The 15,155-nt window shown below is 40.8% G+C and overlaps 1 protein-coding gene and 2 pseudogenes across 1 annotated transcript; all 3 read right to left on the reverse strand.

Annotated features, from left to right (window-relative positions):
• Nucleotides 1-2,133: 2,133 nt before the first annotated feature.
• LOC120834469 (trace amine-associated receptor 13c-like) lies at nt 2,134-3,381 on the reverse strand (annotated as a pseudogene).
• Nucleotides 3,382-5,836: 2,455 nt separating this feature from the next.
• Nucleotides 5,837-7,035, reverse strand: LOC120834334 (trace amine-associated receptor 13c-like). The gene is made up of 2 exons (XM_078090588.1): nt 6,824-7,035; nt 5,837-6,653 (listed from the first exon to the last, which is right to left on the reverse strand). Exons 1-2 carry the CDS (start codon nt 7,033-7,035, stop codon nt 5,837-5,839), a joined length of 1,029 nt encoding a protein of 342 aa, XP_077946714.1.
• Nucleotides 7,036-10,533: 3,498 nt separating this feature from the next.
• Nucleotides 10,534-11,782, reverse strand: LOC120833532 (trace amine-associated receptor 13c-like; annotated as a pseudogene).
• Between the last annotated feature and the right edge of the window lie 3,373 nt (nt 11,783-15,155).

Below are 15,155 nucleotides of genomic sequence, written 5' to 3' on the forward strand. Positions count from 1 at the left end.
AATACCCCCTACCGCTCATCTCCTCCGCTTTCGAGCCCATACAGGGATCCACCATCTTTTCCAAACTAGACCTCTGCAACGCTTACCATCTGGTGCACATACGTCAGGGTGACTAATGGAAAACCGCTTTCAACACCCCATTAGGTCACTTTGAATATATGGTGATGCCCTCTGGTTTGACCAATGCCCCGGCTGTATTCCAAGCCTTGGTTAATGATGTCTTGAGAGACTTCCTCCATAAGTTTTAGTTTATCTGGACGACATTCCTATTTTTTCGCGTTCCCCGGAGGATTACAAGCACCACGTTCATGTTAAGGCTGAAAAGCGTGAATTTCAAGATGCATCCATGCGCCTATTTTTCACGCAAACCGGCCGAGCAGAACTATGATGTGGGCAACAGAGAGCTCCTGGCGGTGAAATTGGCTCTGGAAGAATGGAGACACTGGCTGGAGGGTGCTAAACATCCGTTCGTGGTCTGGACCAATCATAAGAACCTGATCTTTCTCAGAGATGCCAAGAGGTTGAACTCCAGGCAGGCACGGTGGGCGTTATTCTTCGGGCAGTTCAACTTCTCTATTACTTATCGACCAGGCACCCGCAACGTAAAACCGGATGACCTCTCTCGTCTGTACTCCCCTGACAATATCCTGCCTAGTACCTGCGTTTTAGGTGTGACCTGGGCCGTAGAGGACTAGATCCAACGAGGTCTGAACAACAACCCTAGCACCCTGATAATATCATTTAAAAAATACTGCAAATTAGATCAATGATTATGATAAAAGCGGCTGAATCGACTCACTTCAAGCTAAGGTGGAAAAAAAAACAATACATCAAATGCTTTGTAAAAAAAGTGTCACTTTGGCTGCCAACGGCCTGCCGCCTGTCTGCTTTCTGCTCATTGCACATCGCTGGATTCCTCCAGCAGTGCCAATATAATAAATTTGATTAGCTTAATACACGTGGTACCCATGAAATCATGTGTGGGCGCAGCCGGACCCCCCTTTTCAAATGGTCAAGAACCACCACGGTTCCTATACAGGCATCTGTAAGTCTCACTGCTGCTCCCCGTACAGTTTGTAATGCCAGATTGCAAACTGTTGTTGCTGGTGATTTGTTTACAGTTATAAGGAGAGCTGAAATATTACTGTGAATAATACTGATGCTGTATGAGTTGTAGATGAGCTGTAGACTGTAGGCCCGGGGTCACTAAAGGGCAAGTACGAACCTAAACCCAGAATCAAACTATAAAAACTACTTCTGGTTTAACTGGCACAGATTTTAAATGATTAAAAGCAGAAATGTAAAGCAAGAACCTAGTTTGATCAAAATCACATTCATTCGCTTCATGTGATGTTAATAGAGATGAGAATTGAGTTAAAATAATAATTTACAACAAGCATGGATATAAAGTGAGACCCTGCACACAAATGTATATTTATAGAAGATGAGATTATAATATCATGTATACATTTATTTATACATTTATGTAAATACATGATCACTTCACACATTATTCAAAGAAAAACCTTGTCAGAATCGTTCTATATAAGTTTCTCAACACCATCATGAAAATGTTACAACAAAATTTCATTGAATATTTTACTGACTGGAGCATGAACTCATCTCGACTATTATTAGCTCTCCTCTCCGATTAAAGTACAGATGTTTTGTCTACAATCTATCCTATCAATATCAACTAGAAAGCATCAATACCATGTTGGATATTTTTCTATTGAATATAAGCCAATAGCAATCAGCACTAATGTTTTTCATACTGTAATGTAATTAATTCATGGTTCACATTTAAGATATATTGAAACTCCCACGATAAAATTAATGCCCTTTTCGGGCCGATATAATGACTTACTTATACTGTACCTTACTTACATGAAATCAGATAATCTTGATTAAAATAGTTTAAGTAATAAAAGATGATATTGTGGTTCATGGATTCAACATATTTATCCTGTATTAAATGTATTTATTCACAAAATTTGAAAGCACAATCTATTACATTTTAATGTTTTTCTTTCACATTATGAATATGCTTGCCTCGGTTATTTTTACACCATGAAATTATACCATATTGTTGTTCAGGCTAAAGGTTTAAATGTAGACCCATACAGCGTGTCTCTAAAGCACGTTGGTCCGACAGGAACCAGGCTTCAGTATCTGAAGTGTAACAATGACCTTAATTGATTTTCTGAACCAGGGGTAGAGAATGGCATAGATCAGAGGGTTGAGACAGGAGTTAAAATTAAACAACCATATTACAAAGGTTACAGATGAAGCTGTGTACACGTCATTTTGAGATGTAAGAACAAAACAATAATATGGGCAAGCACATATCAGAAACACAGCTACAACAACACCAAGATTCCTGGCTGCTTTCATTTCAGACCTTTTAACGGTTACTTTCATTGTCACAACTACAATGTGAGACCGCATGGCACGAGCCTGATACACAGCCACCCCAAATATTCTAATATATAGAATGACAATAACAGTAATGGGAAAAAAGAATGTAACAATCAGATCAAAAAGATTAGTGATGTAGTTCATGTCAAAGACACACTCTCCTATGCAGGAGTTATACCTGCCTGGATGTTGCAGGTTATTCTTCAGCAGCAGACTGTAAATTAAAGCAGCAAACATCCAACACAGACTTGAACTCTTTTTGGTTTGACTTTGGTGAAGTAATGCAGAGGATAACAAATAGCCACATATCGATCCACTGATATGAGCACCATGGTTCCTACTGAGGACGAGGTAATAATGGATGCTAGAATCAACCAAAGAGAACACATGAGATCACTGAACAACCAGCAGCCGTCTATTATCATTATTTGAAAGATCATGATAAGGCCCATGAAGAAATCTGAGACGGCCAGAGAGAAGAGGAGGAGGTTGGTGGGGGTGTGGAGCTGCCTGGAGGAAAACAGATATTGATATTCGGATCAATAATCATGGGATTATGGCATCTATCAGATATAAATATACAATGCAAGCAAAATCTACAAATTTGTAACACTGGTTTCCATCTACCACTTTCACAATTAAATGAAACAATTCACTACTTGAAGTGGGAGATGGAGATGATGACCAGCAGGTTGAGAGCTACAGTGAGCAGAGAGATGGAGGACAACAAAATATAAATCAACATTGCTTCTAAGTGAGGACGAATTGGCTTTCTGCAGGAGGTGTTGATGAGTTGTGGAAAGCAAAGCTCAGTTCCCACCAAGGTTTCCATCACCGGAGAAGAGAACCTGCAGAACAGCTTCAGCTGACTGGCCAAAGCTTCTTGTCTTACAACTGATTTGTCTCTTTACTTTGGGTCCACCCCTCCTACTGCATCACCTCTGCTGGTGTTTCTTTCTCCATGGAGATTGAAGAACAATAGTTTCCGTGCTCATCTTCCTTCCCGCTGGAGATGACTGATGTTTTGATGTTGACCTTTGACCCAGGACTTTCTGATCATGTGCAATGTTTTTCATGGAATGTATTATTATAATTCCCATGTGCCTACTCACACACACATTATATGCTCACTTACTATCAGCATAAAGACAATACTAATTTAGCATACCAAAATCAAGATTAGATTAGATAGTATAAGTGTATTTGCGGGGATTACTCATTACTTTCTCTGTAATTGTTTTTTTTTTACTCTTAATATTGTGAACCATTGCACATTCTTGGCAGGCTCATTTTCAATAACAGGCCTTTATAAAATGGGGGAAGGGGAAAGGGACCAGGGACAGGGACTCACAAACGTGGTAACGACATTCAATGGAAAAACAAGAGACACACATGGTTTAAATGCACTGAGAAGATGCAGGTGATTGGACACAGGAGGAAACGATCTGGGACACAGCAGACAATTACAGGAGATGACAAGACAGGAAGTGAAGCTAAAGTGAAGTGGACACCAGAGGCAGGAAACTAAGACATAAACAGGACACAAACCCACACCGTGACATGCAGAGTGGAGAGGGTCCGGTTGGAGATCTATTGTCATTGATTCATTGCATCATGTTCCGTCTTACTTACAGATGTTTAACTACACAAGGAACACACATGGTGAACAAACATGGCCTTCGAGCAACACTGCTAGCTCGTAGCCACACGTAGCCTGCCATGTGGTTGTTAGCATAGCTTCCAGCTAGCCGCTTCCTCCCTTACATCTCCACCTCCCCTCTCACAGACACACAAACTCACCCACACACGCACACACACTCCTCCCCCTCCACATGCGTGAATGAATGCTTTTTACTGTTGTTTAGATATTAGGACATAGTATTATATTTTTTGTTGATTTGAAATGGTATTGATCTGATTATTACTGTTGGAAGTTAATAAACTGTCTATTGTTGGCATTTCTCTGTGCATGTGTACTGTTATTAAAACATATTACAGTAACCAAACTTGAACCATATATATGCACTTTGCTGTCAACTTTCCATCATTTGACGGCTGTTTAAAGTGCCAACAATCTCCTCACATTTAGCAGGACGCTTTCAAACAGCCGCGCAGAGTAACGTTAGATGTTGAGATGGAAGTAGCAGCTAGCTTAGCATAGTGGTGCTTTAACTGGTCCGTTTGAATTGTGGAGTAATTCTGCACAGTTCTCTGCTGTATGTCGCGCCTGTTTGTTTTACTTCCAATGCAAAAAGCTCTCTTCATCTTGAGATACCGTCTTGCTCTTGTGTCTGACTGCAGCCAGCGGCCGTTTTGTTTACGTTGTATAAATGTGTATATATGCAAAATGTTAATGTCAAGCCCTGATATGTATGAATGAATATTCAGGACGGGATAGGTTGGGGTTGAGGCAGACCGCAGACAAGATATAAAGTATTTCCCTTGTGGTTTTCCATAACTGCAAAGCCGAAGTTTGGCTGTGTCATTTTTAAACTTTTAAACTTTAATGTTTAACAAGTGATCTTTCTGCTGCACAGTATCTCTGTGCATTCAAATATCACGGTCAATATTTAATTCCTCTCAGTTTTTGGGATCCGAAAAAGAATACAGAAGAATTATGGCTCATTTAATTCATAGTGGTTGTCCTCTATGGAAATGTATAATGTGTTATTTTCAGAGTCACAGATTGGAGTGATTTTGTAAACTTGAGGGAAAGAAATAGAAAGGATATTAATCCACCTCAATCAAGTCAATAGTGTTTTCTCACCATTATTGTTTAGTACATGTTGGTTTCACACGTCAGGCAACAGATTTCCTAGAATAACTTGATGGATAGAATTTGTTTAAAATTGGTTCAGTATTATTGGAGCAGCAGGACACAATGTAAAGACACAAATATAATCTACATGTTCAAATTTGCTGGACCAAGGTTATCTGGTAATTCAACATGACCAAGTACATTTTATTGTCTTATTCCTCTGAGCATGCAGTGTCTCTACAGCCAACGTGATCTCCAAAACCTGTTCATAAAAATATATACGAAAATCTTGAACATACGTTCGTAACAATACATACGACCTGGCGGTGGTTAACCACGCCCCTTGAGTGAACAACATGGCGGACCATGTTGGATTCTTGAGTGAACGTCTCTCCGCCATGTTGGATTTTTTGAGGGGGTTAGGGTTAGTGTTCTATTCTTACTATTTTACATTGATTTCTCATTAAAAATGCAATCATAACACGTTTATTTTACATCGTTAGACTTCACAAAGTGTGTACAGGATGCAGGTCCCCATTCACTTTGAATAGGGTGACGTCATCAGTTGCAGTCCGTATTCATTTAGTATGTATCACTACAAATTTGTATGTTCAAGATTTTCGTATACATTTTTACTAACAGGTTTTGGAGATCAGGCTGCTACAGCAGGTTTCTCTCACAGGAGCCAGGCTGCAGTATCTGAAGCGTAACAATGAGCTTCATAGATTTTCTAAACCAGGGGTAAAAAAAGGCATAGATCAGAGGGTTAAGACACGAGTTGAAATAAAACACACACATTACGAAAGCAGCAGATGAGACATTAAACAAGGTGTCCTGGCCTGAGAGTAAAACACAATAATATGGGCAGACGCACAAAAGAAAGACAACAATAACAACACCAAGAGTCCTGGCAGCTTTCATTTCAGATTTTTTAGCAGTTATGTTCATTGAAAACTTGTGAGGTAAAACTGCAACATGAGACCTCATGACACGAGCCTGAGTCACAGCCACCACAAAGACTCTCATATACAGAACTAGGATGACAGTGACGGGACCAATAAAGGTGAAGAAGAGATCTACAAGTCCAGCAAGGTAGTTAATCACAATGACACACTCCCCAAAGCAGGAATTATACCTGCCTGGTTCCTCAAGGTTGTCTTTCAGCAGCAAAGTTGAATATATAGCAGAACATGTCCAACACAGACAAACACAGATCTTAACTCTTTTTGGTGTGACTTTATTGGAATAATGTAGAGGCTCACAAATAGCCACATATCGGTCAACTGATATGAGCACCATGGTTCCTACTGAGGCAGAAGTAATAATATAGTCCAGAAAAATATAAAGGATACACATGAGGTCACCTAGAAACCAGCAGCCTTCTATCAGCACAATTTGAAAGAACACGATGAAGCCCACAAAGAAGTCTGAGACGGCCAGAGAGAGGAGGAGGAGGTTGGCGGGGCTGTGGAGCTGCCTTAGGAGATGAGAAAACAACGAGCTTATTATTATTAGTATCAGCAATTGTTTAAACATTGTCAAAAACCCACAAACATATTTACATTCAAGTCTGAGTTCTGATTATCAGTTCAACCATCAACCATTTCTTCTAAGCTACCAGTTTTGTAAATTGATGAATCTGAATACCTGAAGTGGGAGATGGAGATGATGACCAGCAGGTTGAGAGTCACAGTGAGCAGAGAGATGGAGGATAATAAAATGTAAGTGAGCATAGATACAAAGTGAGGACGCATGGCCTTCCTGCAGGAGGAGTTGAGGAGATGAGGAAAGCAAAGTTCATCTTCTTCAAGACTTTTCATTGTCAGAGAAAGGAGACACGGTGCTGCTGTGCTCTTCATGCAACTGATGAAGCTCTTGTCTTCTCCACATCCTCCTTCTCTTTTACTCTGGAGACAATTCTTTCTTAGAGGGAAGGACAAAACTTCTGACTTACCGTTTCATCCATCTTCAGCCTTTTCCTTGTACCTCCCCTCTTTTTCTTCACATCTTTAGAAACAATTCCCTCCTTCAATGTGTGAAATATAGTACATTTCCATAATATTGGAACTGAACATTGTACATTCATGATGTGTCCTATAGCATGAATAGATAAAGAAGAATAAAGGTGTTGATGTCTCTGAACTGACTGATTTATTGCAACATTTAACCTTACTCCGATGTACTTTACGTTTAAGGGGAATTATCTAGCTTCTCAAGGTAGACGTCCACCGAATCCAAATCTCCCTGTAGAGTCCACGCGCCAAAGACTTTATCATCACAAATCCTTTATTGATTATCAATCATTATCTTTCTTTACCTGACTTGTCTCTCCTGATTTGAAACCCAGCTGGTACCACTCAACGTTCTTCAGTGGCTCTGGTTCACTTCCTCCTCAGAGAGGCAAAATGATGGCAATCAGTAGTCCACAATGAAAAGCTTCCCTCCACCTCTCTTTGAGGATGGAAACAACAGAAGGTGCTGAACTCTGCTTTCCACTTCTACTCAATAGATCATGCAGGAATCCTGAGTCCGACGGCATGCTGGTCATCGTTCTGCTGTATTTCATCTCTCTGCTCATCACAGCCTTCAACCTGCTGGTCATCATCTCCATCTTCCACTTCAGGCAGATAAACCCTCACCATGAATTATTACATGTTCTGTCAATTTATAAGAATTACATTATACATCTGTCTTTTTGAACGTAAATATTCTAGTTAATAAAATATTGTTTCTAATGTAGCTTATGCGCACGTTCAGTCAGGAAGACAATCTGTCTGACTCTGGTTGCCTCCCAGGTAATTACTCAATCAGCTGATTGAGGGCCGTGCACATTTTAGTAACTAATCAGATTCTTTACACTGTTCCGGAAGCCAATCACGTAGTTGCTGTCAAACATTTGAAAGTGTCCTCCTCTCTGTTGGCTGTCAGCTGTCATTTGAGTGTGTAGCGGATGCGACCCTCCTCCGCCCCAGTCACCTCCAGTCAGCATCGGCGTTGTTCCTGGTTCATCAGCAGGTTGCTGCTATTCCTTTCACCACCACCACCACCACCAGTGTCTGGACTCCAGGGGGATTAGGCCTAGTGGACCAAGGTATCCCCGCCTTCGGTGATAGTACTTCACGATGCCGGTGATGGTACTTCATGATGGCGTCCAATCGGCAAAGACGTTGCACAATTCATATTTGATGCATGTGTAATAAAGTATTATTCTATTAAATGAGTATCTCCTGATTGAAATAACACTGTAATAATATGCAGTCACTTATATAATGTTGGACTCCAGAATGAATTCAATTACACTAACAAGCCACCATTAAAGTGATGATATTCTTCCTCTGCAGGCAGCTCCTCATCCTCTCCCTGGCTGTCTCAGATTTGCTCGTGGGCCTCCTGCTGATGCCGGTTCAAATCCTCTCATCTGAGGCTTGCTGGTATCTGGGTGACATCATGTGTGGTCTGAATTTTGTTTGTCACTTTGTCATTACTTTTTCTTTGGTTGGAAATATGGTGCTCATATCAATTGATCGTTATTTGGCTATTTGTGATCCTCTACGTTATAACACCAGAGTTATTCTAAACAAAGCTAAAATCTGTGTTTGTCTCTTTTGGATTTCTTCTTTTTTCTATAATCTTCTTTTGATGGATTTCATTTTTCTGCAACACCCTGATATGAATAATTCCTGCTACGGAAAGTGTGTAGTTGTTCTTAACCATAACACAAGATCTATTGACCTTGTCTTCACCTTCGTTGGCCCCATCACCCTCATCATAGTTCTGTATCTGAGGATATTCGTGGTGGCTGTGTCTCAGGTTCGAGCCATGCTGTCCCACATTAGATCGGTCACACTACAGCCTGAAGTGGGAATAACTGCCATAAACCTGAGATGACAGCAACCAGGACTCTCAGTGTTGTTGTGTTCCTGATATGCTTCTGCCCATATTACTCTCCATTCCTTACAGGTGATGTTATTGAAAGCCGACAACACACTTTGCAAAGCAGTTGTTAAATATACCTGGTGTGTTCAAGTTTTTCCTGAACTTTGAACTGTAAAAAAGAGCAGAACTTACATACAGATTTAGGGTGTCTGGTGGAGTCCAAATCCTACACACAATGCAAGAGAGCTCATTGAAATGGTGCTTATTTAAAGGGATTAACTTCATGAATAGCATCTTTTCAGACAAGCGGCCCATTTATTGAATTTGACATTTTTCTGTCATATAAAAAAAAGATTAATTATTAAAATACTAATTCGATGCACACACTTGTGGCCTGTTTCCTTTTACACAACATAAAACCTTGTCACACCTGACCTTTCAAAAAGAGCGCCTTTCTCAATGCGCAGTCAGACCGGGACCCTTCAGATCAGCTCACATAGTCGATGGAATGCGAAAACATGCAAGAAATTTGAGCCCGGTATTTTGTTGCTCTCAGTAGCAACACAGCAATAGACAAAGTAGAAAAGCTCTAAATATAATTCTTAATAAACCCTTTCAACTTCTTAGCCCTTACTCTAACAACGTATTTAGCATGCAATAACTACCAACTGGAGACCGGAAGAAGAAAAACAGATAAACTCGCTTGTGATTAAGTATAATATATAGCCCTAATATATATATATATATATATATATATATATATATATATATATATATATATATATACACACACACAATTTGGGTTGTACTGTGAAAACTACAATCTCAATTGAATAAAATATACAGCGAGCATACGTATAGTTTTGATTCTCCTTCGAGCTTTTAACATGATTCTTATTCATTTTTTCAGCCTTCAGGCCAACAAATCATTCATACTAATTCCTACTCACGTGTTATGAGCTAAAGTCTGACAAATATAAACCAACATTGAGACCGTTAATACTAATTAACAGATCAACCAAATTAAGTATTACCCTTGTGGTTTTCTGTATTTCAGGCCCTCAATCTTTACATTGTTTGGCTGTCATTTTATAAACTTTAATATTTTAACAAGCGATGTGTCTGTGTACTTTCTCTGTACATTCACACATTAGGGTGAATATAGTTCATTTCTGTTTTGGGGATTCCTAAAGAAAAACAGAAAAGTTATGGCTCAATTCCTTCATAGTGGTTGTCCTCTATGGAAATTTAATGTGTAATTTTCGGAATCACGGTAGATTGGAGTGATTTTCTAACCTTACTCTAGTGAACGGCTTTGAATGCACCACCCACTGTAGAGGCTAACCAAGCCGAGTAAGAATGAGTTTAGATGCTAAGCAGTTTTAAACTTATTTATTATATATTATTCTCGCACATGTCAAGTTACAGATTTCCTAAAGTAACTTAGTAGTCTTAGTTTTCTAACTTGGTTCACTGTTTAATTTAAGCAGCAGGACACAATTTAAAGACAAAAATCAGTTTTTTCTTGTCTCATTCCTCTCAGCATGCAGCGTCTCTACAGCAGGTTTCTCTCACATGAGCCAGGCTGCAGTATCTCAAGAGTAACAATGAGCTTCATAGATCTTCTAAACCAGGGGTAAAAAAAGGCATAGATCAGAGGGTTAAGACACGAGTTGAAATAAAACACACATATTACGATCGTAGCAGATGAGACATTGATCAAGGTGTCCTGGTCTGAGAGTGCAACACAATAATATGGACAGAGGCACAACAGAAAGACGACAATAACAACACCAAGAGTCCTGGCGGCTTTCATTTCAGATTTTTTAGCAGTTATGTTCATTGAAACCTTTAGAGGTAAAACTGCAACATGAGACCTCATGACACGAGCCTGAGTCACAGCCACCACAAAGACTCTCATATACAGAACTATGATGACAGTGACGGGACCAATAAAACTCAAAAAAAGATCTGCAAGTCCAGCAATGTAGTTAATCACAACGACACACTCCCCAAAGCAGGAATTATACCTGCCTGGTTCTTCAAGGTTGTCTTTTAGCAGCAGAGTCTGAAGGAAAGCAGAACATGTCCAACACAGACAAACACAGATCTTAACTCCTTTTTGTGTGACTTTGTTGGAATAATGTAGAGGCTCACAAATAGCCACATATCGGTCAACTGATATGAGCACCATGGTTCCTACTGAGGCAGAAGTAATAATGTATGCAAGATACTGATACAGGGTACAAATCAAGTCACCAAGAAACCAGCAGCCATCTATAAGAACAACTTGAAAGAACATGATGAGGCCCACGAAGAAGTCTGAGACGGCCAGAGAGAGGAGGAGGAGGTTGGTGGGGGTGTGGAGTTGCCTTAGGAGATAAGAAAACAACAAGCGTATTCTTTTTCTTAGCAGCAGATTTTCTATCAATTATTAAGAAACAACATTTTCAGTCTGAGAACCATTTCTTCCACTACTTATTCCCATGTAGCAGCTTAATAAATTAATAAAACGATTACCTGAAGTGGGAGATGGAGATGATGACCAGCAGGTTGAGAGTCACAGTGAGCAGAGAGATGGAGGATAATAAAATGTAAGTGAGCATAGATACAAAGTGAGGACGCACAACCTTTCTGCAGGAGGAGTTGAGGAGAGGAGGAAAGCAAAGTTCATCATCTTCAAGACTTTTCATCCTCAGAGAGGAGACACGATGCTGCTGTGCTCTTCATGCAACTGATGAAGCTCTTTTCTTCCTCCAAATCCCTCCTCCTCTTTTACTCTGGAGACAACTTGCTCAAAGTGGCTGAACTTCCCCCTTACTGTTTCATCTATCTTCATTGAGGTTCCTCCATGTATTTCACTTCATTCTATTATTTTCACCCTTTTCTCCGAAACATCACAATTTCCATCATGCTCTTCAATGGGAAAGACCAAGGCACATCTCCACACAGGCAGAGTCTCACGACGGTAGTGACCGGAAATAGTAGAAGAGAGGGTTCAGTTTCCTGAAAAAACCCAGCTTCCATCCGTCTGAAGTTAACTATACGCACTTTCTTTCATAAAGTCTGGACCGAGCAAACTGTTTAAAACATCTCCACCATGACAGTCTTTTGACCCTCACCTTTCAGGCTTCAAAGAAGGAAATCTTTCCTTTCTGTCTCTCGGAAACTCGACGCTGTCAAAGCAGCCTTTCTCCCCTCTGTCTTTATCTTTCTTGACCTTGACTGCATTTGATACAGTTACACATCAGATCTTTATTTCCTCCCTGTTTTATGATGGCACATACTGTACATTTGCATGATAATGTGTATGATGGCAGGCCCTTATGGGGCGCACTCTCCCAGCCACAGCCAAAGAGGCGGAACAAGACCTGGGAAAGGAATGCAAAGCTTACTTGGACAGTGTTGTAGAAAGCCTGCCAGCCACACCGACAAAGCTGGAACAACACCTGCAAACGCCTCAGTCGGTACATTGCAAACGGCAGGCCTGAACACAGACGAGAGATGCATGAGCTGCTATTGCCCTACTGGCCTGAAAGGTCAGTCCTGCATGACGGAGGAGGACTGCTCATGAAAGGTGAGAGACTCATAATCCCTGAACACATGAGACCTGACATCCTGCAGAGACTTCACCAGGCACATCAAGGGATATACAAATGCCGAGCTTGGGCAGGAGAATCAGTCTGGTGGCCAGGCATCACGTCTGCTGTAAAGCAGATGGTCGAGAGATGTGAGATTTGTGCACGTGAAGCTCAGACACCTTTTGAGCCTCAGCTCACGACTGACCTTGTGAGCAGACCATGGAAGAGGGTCGCAGCAGATCTTTTCCAATGTAAAAATGGGAACTATTTAGTTGGGATGTTATGAGGTTCGCACCCTACTCAACAGCTAAACAGACTATGGCAAGATTTTAAGCTGTGTTTGCTAGGTATGGATGCCCAGAAGTGCTAATCACAGACAACCGTCCTCAGTTTTCCTGTCATGATTTTCTCAGTTTGCAAGAGATTATGACATTACACACGTGACAAGCAGCCCCTGTTATCCCCGCAGCAATGGGAGGCTGAAAGGGCCGTCAGAACTGTTAAGTCTCTTTAAGAGAAAGAGGGAGATTTCCACAAAGCTCTGCTGGCCTACAGGGCTACTCCATCGGCACTCAGCACCTCCCCAGCACAACCACTGATGGGGAGGAGACTCCAAACACCAGTCCCAGTGTCACCTCTGCAACTACAACCACAGTGGCCTGATCTCAAGGAATTCAGAGAGAAGGACACTGCGTTGAAACTGCAACAGCAACAAACATTCGACCGGAGACACACACTCAAACCCTGCCACCTCTTCAGTCTGGACAGCAGGTTTGGATCAGACCCTCACGCACTAGAGGGACAGTTGTGGGCCATGCACCCACACCATGCTCATATAAGGTGGAGCCCCCGGATGGAGGACGGCTGCGACGCAACCGTTCACACCTCAGGGAAGTGCCAGTGCCCCCAACATCAAGTGACGAGGTCAGAGAGACTTTCTAAGCTTCCTGAAAGACTGAACCTTTGAACACTAAACACACTACGAAGGACAAAAAAGAAAAACACAAAGATGTAAAATCAAAAGAAAAGTCATGATGTTCAGTTTGAAAAGTGAAATGTCTAGTCGAAAAGCTGTGTTCTGCTGTAATGCATTTAGTGAGTAATCTCATAGCTACAGTAATGTAATTTCTCAGTTTAGACTTTTAAGTTTCAATAAGAATTTGAGTAAACTCCTAAAAGTATAAGATAAGTTAGGCAAAATCATAAATATCATTTATTGCTGCTATCATCTTATCTTATGTTTTATCAGACCTTCCAGATTTCATGACACTGTGAGCATAATTCCTTCTATGGTGAACGTGTGTTCAACCTTACGTGGTCTGTTGATCTTTATTGTCATCATAGTTCTACATACAGGTGTATTTGTGATGGCACTGGAGCTGTAAGTGTAATCAATGCTCACATGATCATTTCTAGCTCTTAATCAAATATAAAATGAGACAATGATATGTTCATCTGCAGTTTATTCATGTTTGTTCCAGTTTGAAAGTATCTGTTCACTGTGCAAAACTTTTGTTGGAGTTGAGTTGAGTTTGTTGTCGTTGTTATGGACATACACACATGCGCACACACATTGAGACCCACTGGGCCTCACAGCTTTCGGCATGAAGGCCATTACCTGTCGCTGTGTACCTCTGCAGCCAAGGCAACTTTCACACCTGCTCTCATTAGTGTCACATTCTGACCTCAGTGCAATCAGAGATGTTACTGTGAGACGAAACAAGGCAACATTAAGGCAAGATGCAATCGTTGCACAACAGACCAACTATTCCCATTGAACAGAGGTTGCTGTTGTTGTTGTTGTTGTGCTGAAATTGTTTCTTCTTTACGGCTAAACTTTTGTGACTTGAACTCTTTTTCATGTGGAAAAATGAACTATATGTCATAGCACAAAAAAAGGTATATAATTTCAGTGACGTTAAGCACATTCTTATGTAGCCAAAACAAACAACAAAGTATTAAGAATTGTTAAGACATTCTTTAATGCTCAGACATTTGAAGTTATGAAGTTATTGGAAAACAAATACTTAGCCTCTGAGTGTTTTTTCAAAGTTTGAAATTTCTACGATTTCCAGACGGCTACACATTAAATTACACTAAATTATGTGTAATTTAGCAGACTTAGCTTTTATCCAAAGCGACTCAAAAGAAAGTGCATTTCAACCATAAGGATACAAACTCAAAAGAACAAGAAACAATAAAGTGCAATTTTTTTTTACACGTTGCCTTCCTCTTCCAATGACGATGGTTTCAGAGGAGACCAGCACAAACTGTATCACCCTCTCATGGACCGCTTGTCATCCCATGCGCTTCTTCTCTCCTCAACCTACATTTCACCCAACAAACCCTCTGTCCATCATCTGTCTTCTCAATGTGTCACTTAAGCTGCTGGTCATCGTCTCCATCTCACGTGGCCTTCACAGCATACAACAAACGTGTTGCTCTACATCAGGGCTGCCCAATAGGTCGATCGCCAAGCAGTGCCATTGGAACCAAAATACCATCGGCTCGGGCCTACATGC

This window comes from Gasterosteus aculeatus, chromosome 16 (assembly GCF_964276395.1).
Source record: "Gasterosteus aculeatus chromosome 16, fGasAcu3.hap1.1, whole genome shotgun sequence".
Classification (NCBI taxonomy): domain Eukaryota; kingdom Metazoa; phylum Chordata; class Actinopteri; order Perciformes; family Gasterosteidae; genus Gasterosteus; species Gasterosteus aculeatus.